At 44.1% G+C, this 26,950-nt stretch overlaps 1 protein-coding gene across 1 annotated transcript in view; it reads right to left on the reverse strand.

Annotated features, from left to right (window-relative positions):
* Nucleotides 1-593: 593 nt before the first annotated feature.
* The window catches only part of LOC132581041 (keratin, type II cytoskeletal 7-like), a 39,327-nt gene continuing 12,970 nt past the window's right edge, over nt 594-26,950 (reverse strand). The window contains exons 2-11 of the mRNA XM_060252078.1: nt 19,055-19,759; nt 16,097-16,308; nt 14,163-14,223; nt 13,464-13,559; nt 12,528-12,692; nt 12,257-12,382; nt 7,921-8,141; nt 7,494-7,522; nt 6,428-6,610; nt 594-1,186 (exon numbers count right to left, since the gene is read on the reverse strand). Coding sequence (XP_060108061.1) covers nt 594-1,186; nt 6,428-6,610; nt 7,494-7,522; nt 7,921-8,141; nt 12,257-12,382; nt 12,528-12,692; nt 13,464-13,559; nt 14,163-14,223; nt 16,097-16,308; nt 19,055-19,759 — 2,391 coding nt within the window. The remainder of the gene's footprint in view (nt 1,187-6,427; nt 6,611-7,493; nt 7,523-7,920; nt 8,142-12,256; nt 12,383-12,527; nt 12,693-13,463; nt 13,560-14,162; nt 14,224-16,096; nt 16,309-19,054; nt 19,760-26,950) is intronic.

Here is a 26,950-nt window from a genome sequence, read left to right on the forward strand (position 1 = left end):
TTCGCTTTGCTGTTGTCATTATTTTTTGTGTGTGCTGATTTATTGTATCTCACATTTCTTGTGTCCCCTGTCATCTGCCAATTGGCAGGAGCATCAAATGAATGATGATCCTACAAAACACTTTGGCAGCATAGTAGGAGACAGAATGCTGACTTGGTCTTAACAGCAAGGCTCAGTCTTTTGCCCCCCCAGTAGGAAGAACGAGACAAACACATGTATATGGGTGAAAAAAAAGGGCAACTTTATTGAACGAAACAAGGCATGGGGCAACCTAAACTGCCAGACAAGCCAAGGGAAACCCCTGACCCTTCCAAGTCCGGCAGGGCGAGCCACCCAGCCCCCGGCAGTAGCCAATAAGAACGGCTAATGCCAGGCCGGCAAAGGCCAGGTATACCCTCGACCAGCCAGGCGCCGACTCCAGCCAACCTGCCAGAGGAGGGAACCCTATAGCGGGCATACCAGCAGAGAGCCGTACAGCCCTTCTGCCGTACCATCCCACCACATTCCCTAAAACAGGGAATAAACCAAGGGTGCTCACCAGTTACCTAACTAGCCAACAAAAAACTTCAGCCACCACAATGCCAAGCCTCAGCTTAGGCAATTGGGCCCACCGGTTGGCCTAAAGCCAACCGCAACCCCAGCCGAAGATCGTTCAAAAAGGCCCCATTACCCTTCATGGACAGGTGGACGCCGTCCTGCAGATACAGGTCCGCCATTTCCACTCTTATAGCAGGGTGTGGCAAGTAAATACCAAGGCCACCACAAAGCGCTTTCTTAATTGCCCTGTTAGCCTTGCGTCTGGCTCTGTCGATCCCCACAGGATCCCAAGCAGCCCTCCACACCCTGCGTGGCAAGATGGCAGACCACAAAATCAGCACCTCGGGCCACCTGCTCCGCAGGTCTTCCATGGCCTGCAGTGAAAGGGCCTTCCCTTTCAACAAACCAAGGTCGTTTCCACCGAGGTGGATCACCAAAATGTGTGGCGGAGGACCCGTCCTCCCCCGAAACAAGAGAGGCAGGAGCCCGGACCATCGAAGGCCCCGCCGGCCCTGCCACTCGACCACGGCCCACTTGCTGAGCCCCAATTGTGATCCAATTGGCGAGCGTCGAGCCTGGTGGGCCGCCCAGAACACCATGCTGTGGCCAGCGATCAAAATCTTCTGCCTCTCACGCCGCACCACAGCACCTGAGAATAGAAAAACAACCAATTGAACCAGATGAACACAAATGCCCGTGTACGCCCATCACGCGTCCAGTGGGTGAACATAACTTTTGTAAGCAGCTGACCTCCAACGACCAACCCGCTGGATAACAGGTCCAGGATACCCCATGGCAGCAGCAGTGGAGGCCGCTCCAATGCAAAAGGAGTGGGTACCAAATCTGACCCCTCCCAGCCCAAGTTTCTCAAGGGCCCTGGAAGTGACCACCCAGAACTGAAACCTGGTCAAAGGAGACCTGTCCTCGTGACAAAAAAGGGGGCCGCCCAGATCACCCCGACTTGCTAAGTACCGTTTCAGAGCAAGAATTGGGCAAATGTCCCGATCCCGGCAAGCACCCAGGGTGATAACGACTCCCTTCTGCTTCTGATCAGTCTTGGACCTGCGTACCTGTATGGATACTTGATTGCCCGCAAATTTCACATCCCCAGCTTGAAGGGCCTGACCAGAAGAATCATGACACGAGCCAACCACCAGCTCACTAACTCTGAGCACACCAAAAAAGGCAGTCAAGGCAGCAGCATGAAACAATAAACCCTCGAACTTAGAATTACAAACTGCCTTCCAAACCCTGTGTAGGCCCCTTAAGATGGAAGGAGAAACGGGTTGCCTGGAATCAGGCTGGGGACCCTGTTCCCGGGCCCACCCTTCCATCATTTGCGAAGCCGAAAATCGCCAGTGGTATCAGCAAAACCTTTTATCTTGCTGTCGAATGCCAACACGGCCAGCTTTGCCCATATGGATTTGACCACAAGCCCCTTACCTTTTAAATGAACGCAGAACTGCATGAGATGCGAAGCAGGAATAGGCCATCTCAAACTCAACCCTACCTGTTCCCTTAAAACTTGGAACTGCTTGATAGAGCGATTATAGGCCTTTCTGGTGCTGGGCGCCAGGGCTAACTGCATTGCCCAGTCGGCCTCAACTCACCAAGCTGCCACATTTCCGGAGGCATCCACGCCGGCTGCTGGTCAGCTTCCTGTTGAATTGTTGTTGAATTGTTCTTAGAAACTTAGATTGCACTCTTTCTTGGGGGGGGGGAGGCAAAACATGAGCTTGGTATCCCATGAGACAGCTTAACCCTTTATTCACGCTTAGAAATAATGGGTTGAATTCTGAGATCCATTAGCAAAAAGTACTGGTGGTCAAAATAGAGTGGCCAGTTGAGAACCTTATGCAGGCATGAGCATTTGATGGATAGAGACTGCAGGACAGCAATATTGTACAATGCCAACATATCATTTCTGGATGAGTTATATCATAGCATCATGGAGCCCTCTAGGAATTCTCCTAATTTTTATATCTAATACCATAGAGCGTGGAGCAATTGCTACAGTTAGGTGACGCTATGCCATTGCTTACCCCCAGTTTTGCTCCCATCACTCTGTTGAGCAAGGGTGGGGGCTGAAGCAGCAGGGACTGAAGGCTGCCAGTGGACTGCCAGGTAACTGTAAGTCATGGGTCTGCTCTCCTCCCACAGCACCTATTTCTAACCCTGAGAAACTGTATCAGCCACATGGGTTGAGAAGCTGCAGTGAGGAGGGTGAAGGGTGCAAAATTACTCACTTCTGCTTATGGTGAGAGTACCATTGTTATGGGGAGGGGAATCCCCCACCTAAAATTCACTTTTAGATATCGCCATTGATTTGTCTCATTTCCTTTTTTTCACTTTTAAAAAATGGATTTCACTTATGGAGAAATCAAAGCAGCCATGGGTAACTTCAGCCCTTGTAAGTTGTTTTATGTTTCACACATCACAGTCTGGTACTCTAGAAGAAGAGTAAAAAGATTTGGGAACACAGTGCCTGCCTCTGAGCATTTGCAGCTAAAATTCCAAAATGTTAAACTTCCATTTCTACCCCCTCCTCTATTTGAATTTTTTTTTTTTTATAAAAACAGAACTGATTAAAAACTAACTCCAAGTTCCTAAAAAGAGGGAAAGAAACAGGCTGTTGGCTTTCAGGGAAAAACTAGGTAAAGATGAATTAAGATACTTTCTCTTAAAACCACTGTGTGAGAGCAGTTACGCTGATGGAAGAAATAGAAGGGTGCAATTTCACCCCTTTTCCATTCTCCACTGCAACTTCTTGAACCATATGACTGTTTCTTTACATGGGACCTGGAACCCCAAGAATTCTCTTTCCCAAGTTCCAAAATAAATGTTGTGAGATGAAGAAAGCCTGGAAGGTTGGTGATTCTTGTGTATAAAGAAGTGTGCTTGCACATGAAAGTTTATACCTTGATGAAAACCTTGTTGATCTTAAAGGTGCCACCGAATTCAAACTTTGTTCTGTATATATTTGCATGTATGTGTATTATATATATAATCTGAGTTTTCAGTAAGTAGGGAAATGCAAACACACAATTTTTTGAAGCCAATAGTTTACAGTTGCAAACCATAATAACAACAAAACAAATCCTCTGTGTGTGGGTGGGGGAAGAGAAAGTTTTCACGTATAATCCTTCTCCCCAGTCACCTGAAGCCACCTTTTTACAAGCAAGTTGGATTTTGTCATATTTCAGTCAACCCTAAACTGCTAGAGATGCGTTGACAAATATAGATGCATCCTGCAATTTAGACAGGCAGTGCTATAATTTGGAATCCTCCATATTTGACACTGAGCCAGCTCGCACTTTAATAATGCTTCTGTGACACAAGATGAGTTCCAGCTAATCTTTATTTGCAAGACCAAGGGAAGGGAGAAGAAACATTTGACAAGTCATGGATATGCAAAGGGGGGAGGTTAACAATAACCGCATAAATATACAAAAATCAACCACCTTTCTTCCATGCATATTGAGCAGAAAAGCAGAAATAAACATCAAATGCAAGTACTTTGTTCAAGTGATCAGAAACCTGTTTAGCCATTGCAGTTCCTTTAGCTGAAGAAGGCAGACGGCTATAGCAGAGAGACCAAAGGTATATATGTACTACCAACTAATCAGGGAATTTTGGTGACAATTAAATCTGTTTAAAGGAGTAGGGAAGGGGAGGTGCTGTATCTACACTACAGAGTAAAATTACTTAGCTGTGACAATGAAAAATGATCCATGTTTTTATTGTAGATAAGCCCAGAGGCATGAATTATGGAGCTGACAGGAGATTAAAAAAAAAAAAAAAACAGTTCTCCATTTGCTTTAGATTACTGTTCCCCTTCAATCCCTGCCTCCTTTCGCTTTGCCTTTCCACCCCTTTAATTCTATCATATCACCATCCCCATTGCATCCTTCTATTCTCCCCACATGCTACCCATCACCACGTTACCCCTTACAATAGCCCCTCCACCATGGATTTCGTGATTGTCACTTCCCCATCCCCACCCTTCAGTTATTCCCCTACCCATCATCCCATTATAATTTCCCCTACAGCGCTGCCACCTCCCTCAGAATACCCCTTCTACCCTTCTCATCTCCCAACACTCCCTTTACACACCCCTCAGAGCTATTTCTATCATTCCCCTCCCTTGCCCAGTCCCCATATCCTAGTTCCCCCTCCCTTTAACTTCTCCCATCCTCCCCTCTCAACATTGTTCAGCTACATCTAAAACACCCCTAAACTCAGCTAATACTACATTGAGGGAACCTACCTTCACTAGGCCCTACTATGGAATGCAAGGCAGATGCTTTACTGCCAGAACAGCACCCTTAAGAATTCCACTGCCATTTTGGTTTCTATAGTAATCTCAGTGGATGGCAAAACTCTTGCCTCATGTCTCTCTGTGGGGTATATATACCCACAGTCTGGTTGATTCTTTTGCAGGGAGGTTCCCCTAATATGGAGGTTATGGAGAAAATTCATATTGCACTGCTCATTATCTACACAGGGGCCTGCCTGGACTTTGTTATAAGATATAAGAATATCTCTCCAAACTTTCTTCCATGGAACTCAAAGCAGTATGCATGAGGTTTCCAGGTAGTCTCCCATCCAGATACTAACTGGACCTAGACCTGCTCAGCTTCAGCTAAGTTGCTGCATCATATGCCAGAATCACAGGCCACACCATCCAAAAGGGATGAAATCCAGTTCCTGAAGCACCTCACAAAGCATAAGAACAGGAAGAATGCTACTAGGAAGTACTGAAACACAAGTAACAGGCTGAGCCATCAAGCACTCAGCCCCAAGGCCAGACAAGCATTCTGGAGACAGGCAGGCAAGAATCAAGCTGGCTGAAGGTTTGGAGTCTAGTGGTGAAGAGGAAGGCCCAAGCTGCCTCACTTAAGGGAAGTCAGACTCAACAGATACCAGAGCCTTTATAGCAACCAACAGCACCAGATTGATTCTCCTGCCCCACTTGAAAAACTACATCCCCATAGTTCTGTTCACAATCACTAATATAGGTTTAAAACTTCCATGTCATCCATTAGATTCCATTTCCCAATTTAATTAAGTTTAGTTGTCAGTTCAGGGGGCTGGTTAAAAGAGTGCTGCTGATGGATCAATAATCCTCACAAAGTGATCTTGAGTAACCTGACCTTCACAGTAAGTCCCATTGATTTCAGTGTTTGGATCAAGAAGTGTTAGGCTAAAGAATTCATACTTAGGATCAGTGTGCCTAAAGAGGTTGAGCAGAAGTAAAATCCCCTCCCTCCTCCCACCCACTCTGCATTTTGCTTCTAGAACAGACTGCCTAAGTAATCCCTCTGAAATCAATGGGACTTAGAACTAGTCTGCACATTGTAGTCACAGAGTGGGGCAGGTACTATTAAAAACACCCCCAAGATTAATTCTCCCATCCCCAGCCATAATGTTTTCAAGCTCTTACCAAAGGATCACTGTTGGTGTGTACATGGCCATGTGCCTGTCCCAGATGCCTCCATTGACAGAGAGCATAATAATGGAGACTCGTGATGTGATGTTGCCACATTACATGATAAGAACTTGTAAACATTATGGTTGGGAGTGGTGGAAAATTTATTCTGTGGCATCCTGGCAGCCACGTGTAAATCAACTCTGCTTTCCGTTTTTGAAGGGATGAGGATTCGGTCAGGGTGTTCTACATCAACAGATCTGCTGATGTACAAAGATGCTAAAGACTGAACAGAAGTGAATGTGCAGAGCTCTCATTTGTGGGTTTCATAACCAATTGCACTGATGCATAATGAATAGTTGCTTTTTATCAGAGCAGCAGAAGAACATGCCCCCCTCCCCAAACAACATTCTGGGCCTAAAGTTTATCTGATGATGGAGCAGTGCCCTCCATGTACTATACGGCATCCGCTCACATCTCTGCGATCCCCTCTGCGATCATCAGAGGAATAGCCACTTCTTGTGGGGTCAGCCGATCTACTGGCACTAGAGGAATAACCATGGATACCGCTTCTTGTAGGCTCAGCAGCACGGCCTTCGCGGGAAGAGCTACGGCGGATTTCCCTGGAGGTGGCTGGAGGGTCACCTGCAGAGGAAATGCGGGCCCTGTGAGTGCCGTGGCCCCCACTTCTGGAACTGTATCCCCTGCTCCTAGGACTATCAGCACTGCTTCTTGTACCCACAGGAGAATGCTCAGCCAAGCTTCTAGAAGGGATTCCTCCACTCCTAGAACTGTACGTAGTTCTGTGATGCCTTGCACTTCTGGAACTGGGTATTCCATCTGCTCTCACTCCAAACCCTTCTCCACGAATTCTGCCATCATGTGTAGGTCTGCCAGTTACAGCTGTAAGAGAAGAAATGCATATATTTTGTTAAACAGAGAAACATATCTGGGGTCCCAAACAGGGAACTTAAGTATTGTGCACTGCCCCCCTATAGCTTCATGCTCACCCTGAATTTCTAGGGTTTTGAAAATATGCTTGTAGTCCTTTTCCTTATTGAGATATAAGGGTAAAGAGGCATTTCCCTCTCCCAATTCCCTTTAATTAACTTTAAACACATGGGACTTATATTTGGGATTTTCCAGTATCAAAAATATTTATTCATTCATCAGTGGGGAACCAAAGTGGCTACACCAGTCTCCCTTCCTTACTGTTATCCTCACAACAGCCCTGCGAGGTAGGTTAGGCTGAACATGTGTGTCTGGCCCAAAGTCACCCAGAAAGCTTCCATAGCAGAGCAGGGAATCAAATCTGACACTAGTGTAGCACTCTGACTACTATACCACACTGGTCTTCATGCTTAGGCATTCTCTCTGTAACATTTCCAGTGATAAGTCTGTGTTTGTGACAATGTAGGATGGATTTTATGTAGCCAGATCCCGTGCACATTTTCTCAAAAGCGAGAGCCACCATATTCAGTGGGGTTTGTTCTCATGTATACATGAGCTTGTAGCATTAGTTACTTACATATGTTAACAGATGTAGAATTGCATAACCTGTAGGGGAAAGCAAAGGGATATTTGTTAATGTTCCAGCCCTACAGAAATCTGTAGTGATAAGAGAACATGTAACATTTGGTGATACTTCCCTTTATAACATTTAGTTCTGCATTCCAATTATTTTTGATATCACTTTGGAATTGAAACCGTGAAGACTGTTGATGCATTTTAAGGCAAGGCTGTCAGATCACCTTGCCTAGTTCAACTATGTCACGTCATCCTTGGCCATAATCCAGAGCTGATTAAGTATTAACAAGGGATTTAGCTAGTTATTTGATGCAGTATTCCTTCCTGGAATCCAAGTGCCAGCTGATTCATTCAGCACCCCTTGATTAATGGATATTAATATCCCAACAGCAACATTAGCAACACTGGGGTGTTTCTTTTTCACCCACCTGTTCTCTTCTCCCTCCAGCAGTGTCTTGTACATGGCAATTTCAATATCCAGAGCCATCTTGACATTCAGCAGCTCCTGGTAATCTCTGAGCAGGCGAGCAAGCTCATCCTTAGCCGTCTGCATGGCTTGCTCCACCTCAGCATGTTTTGCTTTGGCATCCTTCAGGGCACTCTCCCCTCGTTCCTCAGTTTCAGCAATAGAAGTCTGTAATGCATCCACCTTGATAGACAAAAAAAAGTAGTTAGCCTTGGAAAACCACATTCAGTCTCTTTACTGAGGTGTTTATCTTGGGGTTTTCCTAGATATGTAAAAAAAAAACTTGATTGGGTATAGTTCAAGAACTTAACAGAAGAACAGAGAAATTGCCTTGCTGGACCAGCACCAGTTCATGGTGTGGATCTTACCCCTGTCCTACTACTGACAAATATCTGAAGTCTTCTTCTAGCCCAAGGAGACGTCCTCTAAAGAAAGAACCACTGAAGTTAGAGGAAGGTTCCTTAGATCCATATGTTTGATTTCAGTGGCTACTTCATGCTGGGAGGGGGGGGAGGGGGGCAATCAACACATGATCTGTGTAACTCCCCTCACACCAACACTACCACATCTTGGTAGGGAAAAGTTCTAGGGGTGTGCAGGGGGGGAAAAATCGGTTTTGGGTTGATTAAACAAAAAAAAATTGTTATTCCCTTGGAAAGCTGAATCTCATATTAGGTAATGGAAAAAAACCTGAAAAAAATCGGTATTCCCAATTTTTTTTTTTTTTTGGCTTCATTATACTCTATGGGCCATTTCAGTCAATGGAAAAATCCCATAGAGTACATTCCATGGGCTGGGGGGGGGAAGGGGTTTGAGTGAAAGGCACCAAATTTGCTGGGTACCTGCTGGAATTTCTCTCCAAAAGAACCCCCAAGTTTCAAAAAGATTGGATCAGGGAGTCCAATTTTGTGGGCATCCAAAGAGGGTGCCCCTATCCCAATTGAAATCAATGGCTGTGAAAACTCCATTGGTTTCAATTGTGGGGGAAAAATGACTAAAGTCAAATAAATCCAAGTGGGCAGCCATGTTGGTCTGAAGCAGTGGAACAAAGCAGGAGTCACATTTCACCTTTAAGACCAAACAATTTTTATTCAGAACGTAAGCTTTCATGTGCTCTCTAAGCACTCCTCATCATACCTGATCCCCTCATCTGATGAAGTGTGCTTAGAGAGCACACGAAAGCTTACATTCTGAATAAAAACTGGTTGGTCTTAAATGTTGACTTGACTCCTGCTTTGTTCTAAGGTCAAATAAGAAAATCTCTTATCTAAAAAGGTGTTTTTCCAGTCAGCAGTAGAACCAGTGCATGTGCCCAGCAGAGGGAATCCTACTATGGCATTACCGAAAAACAACAACAAAAACACCCCCAACAGGACAAAGATCAAATTGGTTAGGAAGGATTTCCTGGGGAACCATTGTTGCCAATCTCCAGGTGGGGCCTGAAGATCTCCTGCTTTTAAGATCATATCTGGCCTACTTATGAGGGAAGTGCTAAAGCTCTATGCCAACAATGCTACTCAAAGGATTTCCTGTCTCAGACCCTAATTATTTTTAAAAGCCTAATAATAGCCCTAACTAAGTTATAAAAACCCAGAAGCACCACTGAACAACACTCAGGGTAATACAAAAGGCAGACAGCATTCAGTCAGGTCCAGCACAGAGCAGTTGCTGAACGAGCAAGCCACACAGTCTGAGGCAGCAGGCAGCACAGCAAACCAGCATGGAATCTGACTCAGATTGCTGGTCTTGCCCCTGAAAAGCAACCTTCTGGAAATAAAAAATTTAAAAACCTCTTCTAGCAGCACCCACTAAACAGAAATCTACAACCAGCCTCCCCCTGAAAAAGCAACCTTGTAGTACTGAGAAACTTACAATAACGTCTATTAACACAACTGGTGCAGTGTAGTAGAATAAATCTGCACAAAAACACAATAATCATCCACTACGCAGCTAGACCTAGGACTCAGAAACAGTCCAAGTCCAACAGGATAATTTTAAAAAAACTGTAAAACAACAGTTGTTATCTAGGCTAACTGCAGGCCTCGGTCAAGCAAGCCAATCACATGAACAAGCTCTGTGAAGGCAGACAAGAAGACCTTCACACACAACCTGGGCAGGCAGCCCACACAGCAAAAACAAAACAAAACAGAAAACCAGGAGCACTGCTATCTCAAACTTTTTAAGAAATTCCAAGGAAGACATAAATGCAAAAAACAAAAACAAAATGCAAAAACCTCAACATTATCAATAACAAGGCAGGCAGTCACAGGTCATTCCACCAGCACAGCACCAGCTCAAGGAGGCCAGGGCAGGCCCGGCCCCACACAGAGAAAGTACAACAAACAGCACAAACCCCCATAGGCCCCCCAACAAAGCAATTAAACTTTTTAAAAAATGCGTAGGCAAGGGCAGCCTGCCCACCCAACCCAAAGTAGATCCCCCATAACAACCCTCCCTTTAACCCAGTAGGCAATTTTTTAAAAAAAAATCTAAGATAAAAATATATTTAAACTTCGTCAGGCAAACCAGGAGACATCTTCTTCCTCCAGCAAGGGACAGGAGTCTGGGAGCAGGATCATAGAGTTAGAAGGGACCTCCAGAGTCATCTAGTCCAACCCCCTGCACAATGCAGGAAACTCACAAACACCTCCCCCTAAATTCACATTCATTGCTGTCATCTAGCCTCTGTTTAAAAACCTCCAAGGAAGCAGGTTTCCTCCAGATATGTCCAAGGAATTCAGCAGTAGGCAGACAGCAGTCAGTCAGGTCCAGCACAGAGCAGTTGCTGAACTAGCAAGCCACACAATCTCAGTCAGCAAGCAGCACAGCAAACCAGCATGGAATCTGACTCAGATTGCTTTTATACTCTCTGGCCATGCACAGATTTTCAAAATGTGAAAGATCTTGTGACTGACATGAGTTTCTGTTCCCCATAGGCCAGATTGCCCATCTCTCCCCCCCACCCCCACCAATCTGCTGGCCACTAGCAGCCCAACCTTCTACAACAGCCTTACAAAGGAAAGCAAATTTAGCTATACTGTGCAATTAAGGAAACACAAAGAAGGTTAGGTGTGATACATTACATACTAGCCTTGTTTTTAGCTATTGCTTTATTCCAGAAGTCCATTCCTTTCCTATCCATTCCTGAGTATGTGTGAAATTATAAATATTAACCAATCTTGAGCATTTATTATTTGCAGCCAAATAAAAAACTTGTTGCAACTATCTTGCAAATGCAATTCCTCCCCCCCCCCCCATTGTCCTGACTGAGTTAATCTTTGTTTTGCTACACTGATAAAACAGTTGTTAACTTGATGGCTGACTGGTCTTTGTTCAAGCCTTGAGGATTGAGAGGAACACATTCAGAGTAAATTCAGACCTGTTAATGATTCTAATTGTAGAGACAAAAGATTCCCCTGAAGTATGAAAGGAAGAGGATGTTTGTTGTTCAGATTGTAACGTTCTTCCCTTCCCCCTGCCATCCTCCTGATTCCCGAAAAAAAAAAGCTGAACTTTTTAGGATTTTCCCCAAAATTCTCTAATTCAGTTGCTGAATCAGATCAGAGAATTTGATTTGTCTTTTTATAAGCCTAAAAATGCCGAAAAGGGCATACTTCGGCTTTTTTTCAAACTAATGTTTAGCAAATGCACACCCCTAAAAGGCTCACTGTGTTTTGCCTAAATTTTTGTTACTCTTCCCAATTGTTCATAGAACCACTAGATGGCACTGGGCAAGGAAGTTTCATTATTTGCTCCAGAAAATAATTTTTATTTTATAATTTCAACTCAGCATGGACTCTTCCTCAGAAACAAGGAACCTTTAAAACTCTGTGGCATTTCATACCACAAACCATGCCCCCTCCACCTCTGTGTTGGATGGATACCTGAGAAGTTACACAAGTCATGTGTGCTTCATGAGGAAAAGGGTGGAGGTAAGTAGAAGCTTTAGGTTTGCCTTCTATATATCCATGGGAGAAATTTAGAATGAGAAGGGGAGCAGGGGGGAGACAATGGTTCAGTTATGAGAGGTCAGAATCAGAAAAGCACTTGTTAAAAATATAAATTCCTATATGAGTGGATGAGTCAGGCCATTACATGAATTACAAAGGACTTGAGTAAAAAATAGTGGTAAGCTGCAGGTAATTTGTGGTAGAACTGAGACAAGTGGGGGAGAACATTCTCAATCGAATTCCTATGCACAGTCTTCCAAATTTAATTTACATTCCCAGTTATGAATGCCATTGTATTCCAGTCCCTACCCCCACTGCTTACTTTTTTGCACAAACTTCATGTCTTACCTGTTTTTTGGCATTTTCCATATCAACCTTGAGTCTTTTGATAAGTGTAGTCAGGTCTTGGATCTCTTGGCGGCTGCTCGTAACGTTGTTGCAGTGACGTCCCCAGGTATCCTGCAGCTCTTGGTACTAAATTTTATGAGGAAATTGAGTGCTTTAAATTTTCTTCATTCATTCTGCAACCAACTTTTGACTACATTTCAATTATATCACTTCAGTGGTAATCAATACAGCTCACTTCTCTAGACCTCAGGTCATTCTACCTAAAGCTTACCTTGGTTGCATACAGGATATTGACTTCATCCTTGCTCCTCTGTGCAATCTCCTCATACTGATTTTTCACAGAAGCAATGATTCCCTCCATGTCGAAGTCTCGATTGTTGTCCATGGACACAACAACACTGGTGTCATAAGTCATGGAGTTCAAGATTTCCAGTTCCTGCAAAAATGAGACAAGACTTCCAGCAATTTCACCTAATATAAGCTTGGAGGAAAACATTTTGGGCTGCTCCATTTGTTTGGCTTTTAGCATATGGTTTTACCCTTAATTCATGCTTTAAAGCATGTTTGGTAAGCCCATGTCCTGTAGAGACAATTGCAGGAGAATCTGGCTTTGTTTAAAGGCCTGCTAATGTTTGAGGCTGTCAGTGACCCATTTTCTATCCCCAAATGCAGAGTGAGCTCAATGGAACAGAGATGGGTTTGTGCTATGTTTCAGAGATAGCAGAAGTAGCAAGAATCACACTTGGATGTACCTTTGCCAGAGACCGTTTTCACACACAGCTTACATTGCAGTCACAGTCCTGTTCCCTTCGCAACGTCTGGACGGATTTCCCACCTCTGTGCTGGAGTTACAGGAAGTGCCGCGGCTTTTGCATAGCAAACATAAACTGGGTTTTAGCGGTTTATGTTTGCTACGCAGAAGCCGCGGCACTTCCTGTAACTCTGGCGCAGATGGTGGGAAATCTGACCGGACGCTGAGGAGGGAACAAAATTGTGACTGCGAGGTAAGCTGTGTGCGAAAACGGTCAGAATCTTTTGGGATCTTCTAAGGATGCAGGTAGAAGTTGTCCCTCCAACCCTGTCTTTTTACATTGGATGCAGAGAAGGAAAGAAGCAGCGTAAGTACCTCTTGCTGCCTTCCCCCACATTGACGACTTTTTTTTCCAGAAGAGAAAGCAAGAATAACCGCTGCATAAAAGTTCCTTACCGTATCATAAAAACATCTGAAGAAATCTAGGTCCTGTCTTAAGGTTTCCAGTTTAACCTCCAGCTCCACCTTAGAAGCATATGCACCATCAACATCCTGAAAGAGAATAAACATGTGTTGCAAATTCAAGCAAACCGTGGTTGTAAAAACAGAGTGAAGCCCATCAAATCGACTGTATGATGGGTTTTTTGTATTAAAGCAACAAATTCTCATTTGTGAATACACTAGTAATTCCAAGTGGGCATTTGAAGCACTCATTGCCTCAAACTCTGATTTATATTCTGCTTTTCGAACGTAAGATCATCAAAGTGATCTACAACATTTTCCAGAAAGATGACATTATTCTGCCACATTCTTTTCTTCCCTCCTCCCTGCTTTCCAATGTATTAGCCCCCTTTGATGAGGCACCAATTGTTTGGGTGGTGCACGCTCTAAATCCTTCCCCTCAGAATTAGTGCTCTTTATCAATGAGGGCTAGGGTTGCCAGGTCTGTGTTGGAAAATACCTGGAGACTTTGGGGGTGGAGTCAGGAGAGGGTAGGGTTTGGTAAGGGGAGGGGCTTCAGCATGGTACAATGCCATAGAGTCCACCCTTCAAAGCAGCCATTTTCTCCAGGGAAGGTGATCTCTGCCAGCTGGAGATCAGTTGTAAAAGTGGGATAAAATGGTCCATTCTACATCCTCTACTTCCTTGACTAACCTTTTTCAGCTCAACAAATTGATTTTCTGCAGCCACACGTCGATTAATTTCCTCTTCATACCTTTAAATGGGAAGAAAAAGAGAAAAGTCCCTGAGAGTTTGTACTTTCAGATTTAAATAACTGCTGTGCAGACAAGGAAAAATCAGGGTAAGGGGGACAATGTTGGGCTCATACACATTATATGTAATTGTTCAGGTTTCTCCTAACATAAAGCAGGTACTGAGGCTGTGATTTAAAGGAAGAGACTAGAATCAGGGAAGAGGGGCTATGCAACAATATGCCTTTCCACCACTTTCCAGCCAAACTTCTGCCTCCCTCCCCTGCTTTCGATTGGACTTCAAAGTTTAGCAACTTCACCTCACTAATTCTCTCATACAGAAACCCATGAGCCATTTGAAGAAAGAATGACATAGAAATGTACCCTATAAAGAAGAACAACAGAATAGACATTCAGCATTTGCCCTGTATCTTAATTAAACATGGTGTACTAAAGGTAACCATGCAAATAATAAAGGGGGGAATTCAGAACAATGGTGTGAGCCCAGAGTTAGTGACCCTCCTTTTGATTCAGTGCTTGCAGCCATCACACAAGAGCCAGCTTGCCAAGAGCTGATGTCAGAAGTGTCATGGACCTTTCCAGCCTCATCTTGTGAAGCTTGTTGTTTAGAGCAAAAATGGTCCTCCAACTTAGTCAGCATGATCAGAAGATGCAGTTCGACAGGGAACCACAGCCTAGTTCAAGAGTGTTTTTTTTTTTAAGAATGCATGACCTTTGGAGTTCTTTTGATTCTGTAGAGTCAATATTCTCCACTACTGAATTTTTAAAATTTTCTGAATTAATGTCTTTTTAATTTTTGAAAGTCAACGTAAGAACATAAGAGAAGCTATGTTGGATCAGGCCAATGGTTCATCCAGTCCAACACTCTGTGTCACACAGTGGCCAAAAAACCCAGGCACCATCAGGAGGTCTATCAGTGGGGCCAGGACACTAGAAGCCCTCCCACTGTGCCCCCCAAGTACCAAGAATACAGAGCATCCCTGCCCCAGACAGAGAGTTCTCTGTCTCATGTGTAGTTAATGTTTAATGGATTTTGGTTCCCTTTGAAGGAGAGAACCCTAGAACCTTAACATTCTAATATTTTCTTTGTCTACAAATATGCAAAAAGAAGACAACTCACAGTCTTTGTATGTACCTTTATCTTTCTATACTAAACTAAACCTGCTTCCTCCCCTCAGCTGCAGGGGAGATGAATTACCTTTTCCAAGCTTTAATAGTACTAACAAAGCTTTCAAGGGATTATTGTCTAATATTTATCACTTTTATTAAAATGCTGTACATCACAAAACTCTTGTTGCCACTGGAATACCCAATTTATCACATGCAGCAACAACAAATTACTGAGGAACATCAGCTGACCATTCTAAGTAATCAGTACAACAGAGGAATGGACAACCATCTGTAGCATTAAGCTAAAATATTTAACAAGCTGAACTGACATCTACTTTCCTAACAAAGCCTGCCTATCGGACGAAGCATGTCATAGATCATAGTTTCAGTCTGTGGGGCCTCAGCAGGGTACAATGCCATTAAGTCTACTCTGCAAAGCAGCCATTTTCTCCAGGTGAACTGATTTTGGCCATCTGGAAATCAACCGTAATAGCAGGAGATCTCCAGGTGCCATCTGGAGGTTTGTATCCCTGCTCACAGATACTATAGTCCCCTTAATGTCTGCTAGATGCTATTGCTAAAAGTTCGTTCCTCTAACAAAAGAGGTGCCTGGGAGTTAGCTACAAGCAACACACATAGACACAGATGGAAGTTAAGCATTTCCATGTCAGAGGAAACAAGGAGTAGAAAGTACCCTTTGTTGATTTGAAAAACTGGGCCAATATAGAAATATAAAACTTCTTGTTACTTTTACTCTCAGTTTACCTGCTTTTATATTCTTCAACTAGATCTTGGAATTTGGTTTGCTCTGACTGCAGCTGTTCCCGTTCATTCAACAAAATCCCCAGCTGCCTATTCAGCGTGGCAAGGTAGTTATCAAACAGAGGTTCAGTACTGTTCTTTTGATCAGGTTCTGTTTGCTGAAGGCAGGTCCACTTTGTTTCCAAAAGCTTGTTCTGTTGCTCCAAGTGCATAACCTGCAATAGAACAGGTGCCAAGGTGATACCATGCCATTACTTACTGTAAACAGACACCTATTGCATAAAAGTTCTGGAGTGAATCAAATTGGACCCCACCCCACTCCCCTCATTACCATTTGATACATTTACAAAACGGAAAAGAGTGGCCTAGAAAATAAAGAAATGATAACATAAAATCCCAAACAATTATGTTTTGTTCCACATGATATGTGGTGTCATGTCATGTGATATAATCATTTCATTCTTCTTTACTACAAACAGAGCTCTTTTTCTAGCAGGAGCTCCTCTTCATATTAGGCCATGGCCCCTGATGTAGCCAATCCTCCAAGAGTTTAGAGGGCTCTTAGTACAGGGCCTACTGTAAGCACCAGGAGGATTGGGTACATCAGGAGGGCATGGCCTATGCAGAGGCGCTCCTGAGGCATTTCCTATAACGCGGTGGCCAACGGTAGCTCTCCAGATGTTTTCCCCCTACAACTCCCATCAGCCCCAGCCATCAGCCATGCTGGCTGGGGCTGATGGGAGTTGTAGGAAAAAACATCTGGAGAGCTACCGTTGGCCACCCCTGTGAAAATCCAAGGTGAATCTTATTTGGTAGAGATTTAATCAAAGTTTGAAGAACTTGGAACCTAAATCTAATGGGATGTGGCTTACCTTATACAATATTAATATGGGTAGCCATAAAGCAAAATGCTAGAGAATTGTCATGCATTATCCTGGACCCTACAGTAGGATTGGAGATTGTACAGTGCAGCAGTCTGATAGTTTGTCTGTCTCCTGTGACAGCTACAAAGGAGATGGGGCATTAATGTTCTTAAATACAAAACAGTGTTGTGGAATGAAAATGAAATAGATTGAAATAGCAAGAGTGAAATACTATTCATTTACACAGTCCTAAAGTACAGCTTTGCACCCTTCTTAAATCTTCGTTCGCGAAGCCAAGCCGAGAGAGAGAGAGAAAGTACAGCACACTTGCTAACCATAAAGGAACTGAAAACGTTCAGATAAAAAAGTGCCCAGCTAAAGTCTGAAGCATGTGGGGTCAGGACAGCTCAGTAAGATCATGAGACATTCCACGATTCTTTAGTAATCAGCTCCATCATAAAACACTCCCCTCTCGGCAGTGGGAGAAGCATGATATTCTAACATTTGAACTATTAGTGTGGATGGCAGAAGTGGATTGAATGCAGCAGCTAGATATGTCAAAGAGCCTGTGAAGTTGGGAATGTGTCAGGAAGAAAACTGTACCAGCTTCTCAAAACAATTTGCATCTGTACTAGTGTGGACTTCAGACAGGCATGTCCAGCAATGATGAACTTCCAAGTAAAAATAAATCTAACTGATATCTGATTTAGATTGGAAATGGATCCAACAATTGCCACAGCTTTCTTATCCATGATTTATCTGATGCATTTGACATGTGAGAACAACAAGGATTCTAGCTCTAATTTCTGGTTAAGTATGTAAAGCAACTGTTATTCCTCTCATATTAGTGGCCATGTATGGAAGAGAGAAAGCCAAGGGGGGAACCCAGAGACATATGTAATTGAGGGCACAAACCATGTATCAGGGCTGTTGCTCAGTAAAGGAAATCATAGATTCATTGAGTGAGTTGGGAGATGATTATAACATCTGCCAATATTTTCAGCTGAGAAAAGCAAATAGATGTCGTAAGAAGAAGTACATTTGATGCAAGCATACCAACATGCATCATCTTAATATTCAACATTCTGTGGTACAGAAAGGGATGCCTCTTCTAAGACAACCCTTGGCATCTGCAATTTATACTACTTTTTTTAAAAAAAATGAAAAATTATGTCTCATTACAGAGGGCACATTTTAGTAGAGTTTTTTAAAATGGTTAAATCAACCCAATTAATTCATGTTGTTAAGAGAAATTTTCTTAATTCCTCTTTACCCAATTTCTCCCTGAAATCCAAACATCTGTTTCTTTTCTGCTTTTTTAGGAATTTAGAGTGTGTTTCTAATAAATTCCATTTCAAAGAGAAATCTGGAGAGGTGGGGATATTCTGCAGATTTTTAGAATTTTACTCTGTAAATACTCAGTAGATGCTCAGAGGCAGGCAATGTCTTCCCAAACCTTCCTAATCTGATTTGTTTTGAAACCAGTTCTCTTTTAACCTGCTCCCATTCCTTTGACAGCATACAAAGAAAAGGCATTATTAGAATAATCTTTGCACCACAGAGCCAATTTATTTAAATTTGCTACACTGGAGATACTCTTGAGTTACTCCAGCAATTTTATAGGAAAACCATCTGGATTTGCTTTGGTTTTGTACATTATTACTACTGTGGTGACCCAATGATGAGTCACTGTTATGAGACGCTACTGATGTGCAGGGTGTATTTGCTTCCATGGGGCTGATTATCAAAACATTACAGGGGTCGTAGAAATGCCCTGTGTATACTGCATTCTATCCATATAAAAGAAATGGAAGTTATATAGCAGCATTACTAATTAGGTTATTGCCTACAAAAACATAATAGAGTCTATCAAGGAATAACTTTACAAAAGAGTATTCGTTCCACAATGCTTAGCTGACGCTTTGGTTGAAAGTTTGATAAAAACTATCAAATGAACAGTCCTAAAGATGTTCATTCTTAAGTTTTCCTAGGAGCAAAAATTTGTGTAGGAGACTTAATCTTACTATACTTTGACAGGCTATATTTTAAAATTTTAAAAACCATTAAAATAAATAGAAAAATTAGCATATAACCTCACCTTGTCGATGAAACCAGCAAACTGATCATTGAGGGTTTTGATCTGATCTCGCTCTTCCTCTTTCACTCGAGAGATCTCTGGGTCAACCTGTATGCAGAGGGGCCGCAAGAGGTTTGCATTGACTCGGACCCCATGGATCCCACCGCTTACACCATAGCGGTTGAGGGGCTCATATGGTCCACCATCACCAGCAACAGCAGCTCTGCTATAGAAGCTGCTGCCCAGACTTTGACTCCCAAAGCCTGAAATCCTATAGCTTCTGCTATAACCACCACCAAGACTGCGGCTGCTGAAGCCACCGCGTCTATTAAAACCTCCAAGGCTTTGGCTGCTGTATCCTCCAATTCGGCTGTGGCCTCCTGTGCTTACACTACTAAAACCGCCAGACCTGCCAGTTCCAGGACCCAAATCCACAGGTCCAGAACTATAAGCTAAGCTACTGAAATCCCTATAGCCTGTACTATATCCAGCAGAACTTCCTCCATATCCACTAAGACCTCCACCAGAAGGTTTCCTGCTTCGCCCAATATTATAGTGGCTTATGCTGGTGTAGCCACCACTTCTGATGCCATCCCTAAATCCAGTGCTGATGGCTGAGGGAGATGAGTAACTCCGTCTTCCATTAAAGGATCTGGAACTGTACTGTCGACTCATGATAGCTTCTTCAGAACTGGAACCAAGATAGCTGAAGCAAAACAGGAGATGCTGGAAAAAGATCCCCAGAGAGTGAAAGAGAATGGAACCCCTTTGAAATGACCATCAGAAGTTCTCCTTTATATATGTTGGAAGACTTGGGCTTGGCTAAAAGATAACAATCGAATCAGTCCATGCTATCCACGGGATTGGTTTGTTTGGAAGTACTGAATGGTAAGTGTATTTTTTTTTTCAATGTGCAATCAAAAAAGACATCAAAGAAAGCTACCTTTATTTATGCAGATGAGGTGATCTGAAATTGAAAAATGTCGCTTGCCTTGCAATCCTCATGAAGATGATGTTGTAGTAACTAATTAGTCTGTTTTCCATAGAGCAATTAGGCTTGAACAAAATGATTTCAGAGAGGTCCTTTGCATTTTGCCTCCTATGGGTTTTACCATCCTGCCCCATCTTTCTTACCGTGCAAGAGAGAACATTTTGCAGACATGTGTCTTAGGGCTTCAAGGTGCAAGATTTGCAAGCTGGCCAATGCAACTCAGTGTTGCACACAGGGCAAATAATCGGAAAGTTATGTAAACCTAACTAAACAAAGCACAGGAAGCATTCATGAATGCCTTGGATGAACATGATAGTTCTTGATAATATTAACAATGGAATGACTATTGAACACTGGAAATGCATGAAAGGAAGTCATCTTTGAAAATCTCAGAACCTTATGTGGTCATCAGGGCTGTACTGGGATGCAGAAACAGAAAATTATGTGGTCATTTTCTGCAGTCAGCTTCAGATGACTAAGAGTGTCTAACTACAGTTTCAGGTGATTATGTGGTTATTAAGTGAATCTGGACACAGCCTCAAAAGATTATGTTGGTCATTCATTTTTTTTTCTGGATTAACTTCAGGTGATTATGTGGTTATTAAGTGAATGGGACAGTTTCAGGAAAATTAGGTGGTTTTTAAATGAATCTAGACTCACCTTCAAGTGATTATGTGATCATCAAGTGAATCTAGACAGTCTCTGAGGATCATAATATATGGTCATTGAGATATTTGGACAGCTTCAGACAATTGTGTGACCATTAAGAAAGTTATTGAGTAATCTAGACACATCTTCAGATTTATCTGGACGCAGCCTGGGAGGAGCGCATAGTTATCAAGTGTATCTGGGCACAGCTTGATTCCACAGGGAAGAAAGAACAGGAAGAAGCTAAGAGAGAGGCCTCAGACATGAACTTAGATATCCACTAGGTCACTCTGTCTGTGTGGTCCTTGGTTTTTAATGGTGTTATTAAAGTATTCAAAGAGGATCATCCCTGAATGCAACAAGGCTAAATGGATAGCATCTGTCAAAAGTGGAACAGAAGGAAATGAATATTAGGGATGAGTCAATGCAATCAGCCCTCCGCCTCATAGAATCATAGAACAACAGAATCATAGAGTTGGAAGGGACCTCCAGGGTCATCTAGTCCACCCCCCTGCACAATGCAGAAAACTCACAAATATTTCCCCCTAAATTCACAGGATCTTCATTGCTGTCAGATGGCCATCTAGCCTCTGTTTTAATACCTCCAAGGAAGGAGAGCCCACCACCTCCCAAGGAAGCCTGTTCCACCGAGGAACCACTCTAATGATCAGGAAGTTCTTCCTAATGTTGAGCCGGAAACTCTTTTGATTTAATTTCAACCCATTGGTTCTGGTCCTACCTTCTGGGGCCACAGAAAACAATTCCACACCATCCTATATATGACAGCCCTTCAAGTACTTGAAGATGGTGATCATATCACCTCATATTACCTCTCAACCACCTCCTCTCCAGGGGTCAAAATGTGGATTGATTATAACTATTTGATTGGCATGACCCAACAGCAAACAAATGACAAAACGTGATGGAAATGTGCCCAAATGGATCCCATGTAAACACACTTCTTACTTTTGATGTTTTTGGAAGTATAGTTTTCCCTCTGACATGATGTGAAGTTGACAATGCCTAAAGCCTGGATCCTGACTTTCCCCCTCCCCCCTCCTTCTACAACCCAAAATGCCTCCTAAAATGCTGTTCCCAGGGGACCCGAGGCATATCCTGGGAAGAGTTGAAGGTTTTGCTGTATTAGGGAATTGTCAAAAATTGCCCCCACTGCACATGTGGAAATTGTAAGCATGATCCAATCCTTTGCTTTTTTTCCTTGCTCTTTTTTCTTCCTTGGTCTTCAAAAAAAATGGAAATTTAGACAGGGATGTACAAATTCACCCCTTTCATTTCATTCTATTTTAATAAATTATTGATACATTGTAAATTCATTTAAATCCATTTTTTGTTGATGGAGGCCCCAATTCATTATTTACACCATTTTTACACAATTTATATATTATGTGCCGTACAGGTATACACAATTAATGCAAAAATCATGTTAAAAATTGATTTGCATTAATGAGAAAAAATTAGGTACAAGTTGCACAAGGGAGAAGTGAAATCAAGCTAAGGGATTATACAATTTGATAGTAGTCTCACAGCTGGGCTGTGTTTCCAATTAACATGAATAGGGGAACTATTTAAGAGTTGAGTAGGGAGGCCAGATTGCCCAGTTTGGAAGGCAACCTCCCAGCCCCAGTCTCAGTCTCCTGCCACTAATCAGTAGGCTACTGGGAGGGAAGGGGGGCAAAACAGCAGAATGCTCTAGGATTCCCCTGAAATTTTTAAGGCTTTTATCATAGAGTTTTAGGGAAATCCTAGAGTGTCCTGTGATGTAGTGATATAATTTCTGGTTATGCAGGCAGAACTGATATGGCACATCAGGACACTATTTGTGTAAGCCTGCATCCTAGCCTCCCAGTATTCAGCCCTAGATTTAAGTGTGTGGAGGAAAATCTGGCGAGGTTTAAGTGATATTTTAAAGGTTATTTTGGGAGAAAGCAGTTTATTTTCTATCCCACTTTATCACATTTCAATCTCACCTTAACTGCAAGGAGATCAGGATAGCACCCATGGATTCCTCTTTCCTGTTTTAACCTTGCAAAAAATGAAATCACCCAGTAAGTTACATAGCAGAGTAGGAACTGATTTGTTTGTTTGTTTGTTAGGTTGAATCAGGAAATGCAAGGCAGAATTTAGAACATGAGGTTTCATTCTTCTGTTCTTCTGATAAGCCCCTGTTCTGCTTTCTCCTCCCTTCTTTTTCTCTCTCCTTGCTGTGCTTTCTCCTTCCGGGCTAAACTACGTATTTGTATTTTTTACATTGGCTTCTGACTCCTGGGTAGGCTTGCCAATCCCCAGGTCCCAGTGGGGGTTCTTCTGTTTTCCCAGGCTCCTTCCCAGCCCCAGTCAGCTGGCCAGCGGGGGGAAGCCCCATCCCCAGAGGACCATGTGCCTTTCTCCCTCTGGAGGCTTCAGCCTCCGACTGAAAGGCTTCCTCTTGGGATGGGGTGTCTGTGTTACTTTGGAGAAGTTGGCAGCAACTCGTGAGTAGAGAGAGGCCAATCCCTCACTTCAGAGTCTCCAAAAACAGGGGGGGTGGAAACGTCTGCTGAGCACTTCATTATTCCCTATGTGGAGATCGATTCTCATAGGGTATAATGGGGAATCAATCTGGAGGTTTCGGGAGCTCTGGGGGTCTGCTATTTGAGGTAGAGGCACCAAATTTTCAGTACAGTATCTAGTGCTTCTCCACAAAGTACCCCCCAAGTTTCAAAACGATTGGACCAGGGGGTCCAATTCTATGAGCCCCAAAAGAAGGTGCCCCTATCCTTCATTATTTCCTATGGAAGGAAGACATTTAAAAGGTGTGCTGTCCCTTTAAACGTGATGACCAGAACTCCCTTGGAGTTCAATTATGCTTGTCACACCCTTGTTCCTGGCTCCGCCCCCAATGTCTCCTGGCTCCACTCTAAAGTCTCCTGGCTCCACCCCCAAAGTCCCCAGATATTTCTTGAATTGGACTTGGCAACCCTACTCCTGGGACTCAGTTCTGGTTCCCTGCAGCCACATAGCAGCTATTGGGAATTGGGTTTTTTTGAAAAATAAAGGAAATCCCAAATGGGCTTGGATGGAATGCCACTGTGAGGGAGGGCTCCTGCCTCCCCCCAAGCCATTTTTTAATGGAGGTATTTCTCCATTTTTACTGTTCCTCATGCGCAGAATACTCCACTCAACTCAATACACCCAATTCTTATTTATTTATTTATTTATTTGATTTATATCCCGCTCTCCCCACCGAAGCAGGCTCAGGGCGGCTCATACATAAAATCCCACAACAATTAAATTAATAAATATTAAAATTACACATTCAGTAATAAAATAGATATACAATGATTAAAAGTTAAAACAGAAAAACAAAATATTGAGTTGGTGCTATTCTGGTGGCGACGGCCTTCTTCCACTTCTCTTAAGTACAGGTGCTGAGTCAATTGAATGCCAGCCGGAAGAGGACAGTCTTGCAGGCCTTGCTGAACTGCACAAGGTTTCCAAAGGCCCTCACTTCATCTGGCAGTTGGTTCCACCAGCAGGGGGCTACAATTGAGAAGGCCCTATCTCTAATTGATTTGAATAGGGCCTCCTTCGGCCCGGGGATTACTAATAGATTTTGTGATCCCTATCTAAGTACTCTCTGGGGAACATGTGGGGAGAGACGGTCCCTAAGGTAGGCAGGTCCTAGGCCATATAGGGCTTTAAAGGTAATAACCAGCACCTTGTAACGAATCCGGTATACTATTGGCAGCCAGTGCAGTTCCTGTAGTTCCAGCTAAATGTGCTCCCACCTGGGAAGCCCCAATAACAGCAGGGCGGCAGCGTTCTGCACTAGCTGCAACTTCCGGGTTCGGCACAAGGACAGCCCCATGTAGAGGGCATTACAGTAGTCCAGCCTCGAGGTGACCATTGCATGGATCACTATTGCCAGGTCACGGTGCTTCAGAAAGGGGACCAACTGCCTTGCCTGCTTAAGATGGAAAAACGCGGATTTAGCAGTGGCGGCTATCTGGGCCTCCATTGTCAAGGCAGGCTCCAATAGCACCCCTAAGCTCTTGACCTTGCGCACCATTGTCAGTGGTGCACCATCAAACGCCAGTAGGGAAATTTCCCTTCGCGGACCACCACGACTCAAGCAAAGGACCTCTGTCTTCACTGGATTGAGTTTCAGTCTACTCAGCCTAAGGCATCCAGCCACGGCTTGTAGCAGCAGGCCGAAATTTTCTGGGACACAGTCAGGCCGGCCCTCCATCAGTAGAAAGAGATGGGTGTCTTCAGCGTACTGGTGACAACTCAACCCATACCTCCGAGCAATCTGGGCAAGGGGGCGCATGTAGATGTTGAACAACATCAGGGAGAGCACTGCCCCCTGAGGCACCCCACAGTCAAGTGCGTGTCTCCGGGACAGTTCACCCCCAATCGCCACCCTTTGTCCCTGACCATCAAGGCAAGAGGAAAGCCATTGCAAGGCCAACCCCTAAATCCCTGCATCGGCGAGACAGTTGGTCAGCAACTGATGGTCGACCATATCGAACGCTGCCAATAGGTCCAACAACATCAGTACCACCGAGCCGCCTCGATCCATATGCCACTGGAGGTCATCCACCAGGGCGACCAGCACTGTCTCCATCCCGTGACCTGGAGGAAAGCCAGACTGGCGAGGGTCTAGGACGGAAGCATGATCCAGAAAGCTCTGTAGCTGTAGCACTACTGCCCTCTCAATAATTTTGCCCAAAAAGGGCAAATTCAAGACCGGCCAGTAATGTGCCAATTTGGCTGGGTCTAATGTCGATTTTTTCAGGAGAGGGCGGACCACAGCCTCTTTAAGTGGTGTTGGAAAATGCCCTTCCATAAGGGATCTATTTACAATATCCCGTATAGGATATCTGAGCTCCCTCTGGCAAGCTTTAATTAGCCAGGAGGGGCAAGGGTCCAGATCACAAGTTGTAGGGCATACAGTAGAGAGGATCCTGTCAACTTCCTCTAGGCTGAGTGTATCAAAGAAATCCAGAACAGAACCAGAAGACAGGCACGGGGCCTCGAGTTCACATACTGTCTCCAGTGTGGCGGAGAGGTTGTGGCAGAGCAACAAGATCTTATCTGCAAAAAAGTTTGCAAAAGCCTCACAGCCGATCTCCAATTCCCTAGAATTTGGCCTGCCTTGTGGCAGTGTTGTAAGGGTCCGAATTGTGTTAAACAATTGTGCCAGGCGTGAAATTGCAGACGCAATCTTGGTCACAAAGTAAGTTTTCTTTGTGGCTTTGACTGCCATCTCATAGGACCTCATAAACTCTCTATAAGATGTTCTAGTTGCTTTGTCTCGAGTATGCTGCTATTGCCTCTCTAGCAGTCTGAGTCCTCATTTCATCTGCCGCAACTCCAGGTTGTTCCATGGTGCTAGATTAGAGCGAGGGTGCAGAGGACGCCGAGGTACAATCTCATCGATGACTCTGGAGAGTCTGTCATGCCAGGACTCAGTCAGGTCTTCCAGGGAATTTCCAGGGGGCCAGGAATCCCGTAGAGCCATTTGAAACCGTTCCGGGTCCATCTGGTTCCGTGGGCAAACTAAAATATGCCACCGCCTAAATGGGTTTGGGGTGGGACATCCACACGAGCCTTGAGGGCATAGTGGTCCGACCATGGCACTGCTTTGGCAGTAATACCGTCCACTAAAACTCCCACTGCAAAGATCAAATCTAGCATGTGCCCTGCCTGTTGAGTGGGCATTGTGACAAGTTGGAAGACTCCCAGGGTTGCCATGGATGACACTGGTCGTTTTCGCACTCACCTTCCGCCAGTGCGACCCCCCTCTTCACTGCGCAGGATCTGCGCGGATTTCACACTAAACGCTGCGGAGCAGCCAGAAAAGCCGGAAGCTCCCGGTGCAAAAGCCGCTCAAACTGAAACCGCCAAAAAGCAGTTTGGCGTTTGCACGGCTTTTGCGATGGGAGCTTCCGGCTTTTCTGGCTGCTCTGCAGCGTTTAGTGCGAAATCCGTGCAGATCCTGCGCGGTGAAGAGGGGGGTCGCGCCGGCGGAAGGTGAGTGCGAAAACGACCACTATGTCCATTGCCTGACTGGAGGTCACATCATCGGCATGGACATTGAAGTCACCCAGGATCAAAAGCCTTGGGTACTCCAATGCCCAGCCTGTTACGGCCTCCATCAGGGACGGTAAGATGCCAGCTGGTGCGTTAAGCAGACGGTACACCAGCCAGATCGCCAACCCCTCCCCAACCTCCCACGCCAGACCGGCACATTCAATGCCATTAATCTCTGGGGC

Source organism: Heteronotia binoei, chromosome 13 (assembly GCF_032191835.1).
Source record: "Heteronotia binoei isolate CCM8104 ecotype False Entrance Well chromosome 13, APGP_CSIRO_Hbin_v1, whole genome shotgun sequence".
Classification (NCBI taxonomy): domain Eukaryota; kingdom Metazoa; phylum Chordata; class Lepidosauria; order Squamata; family Gekkonidae; genus Heteronotia; species Heteronotia binoei.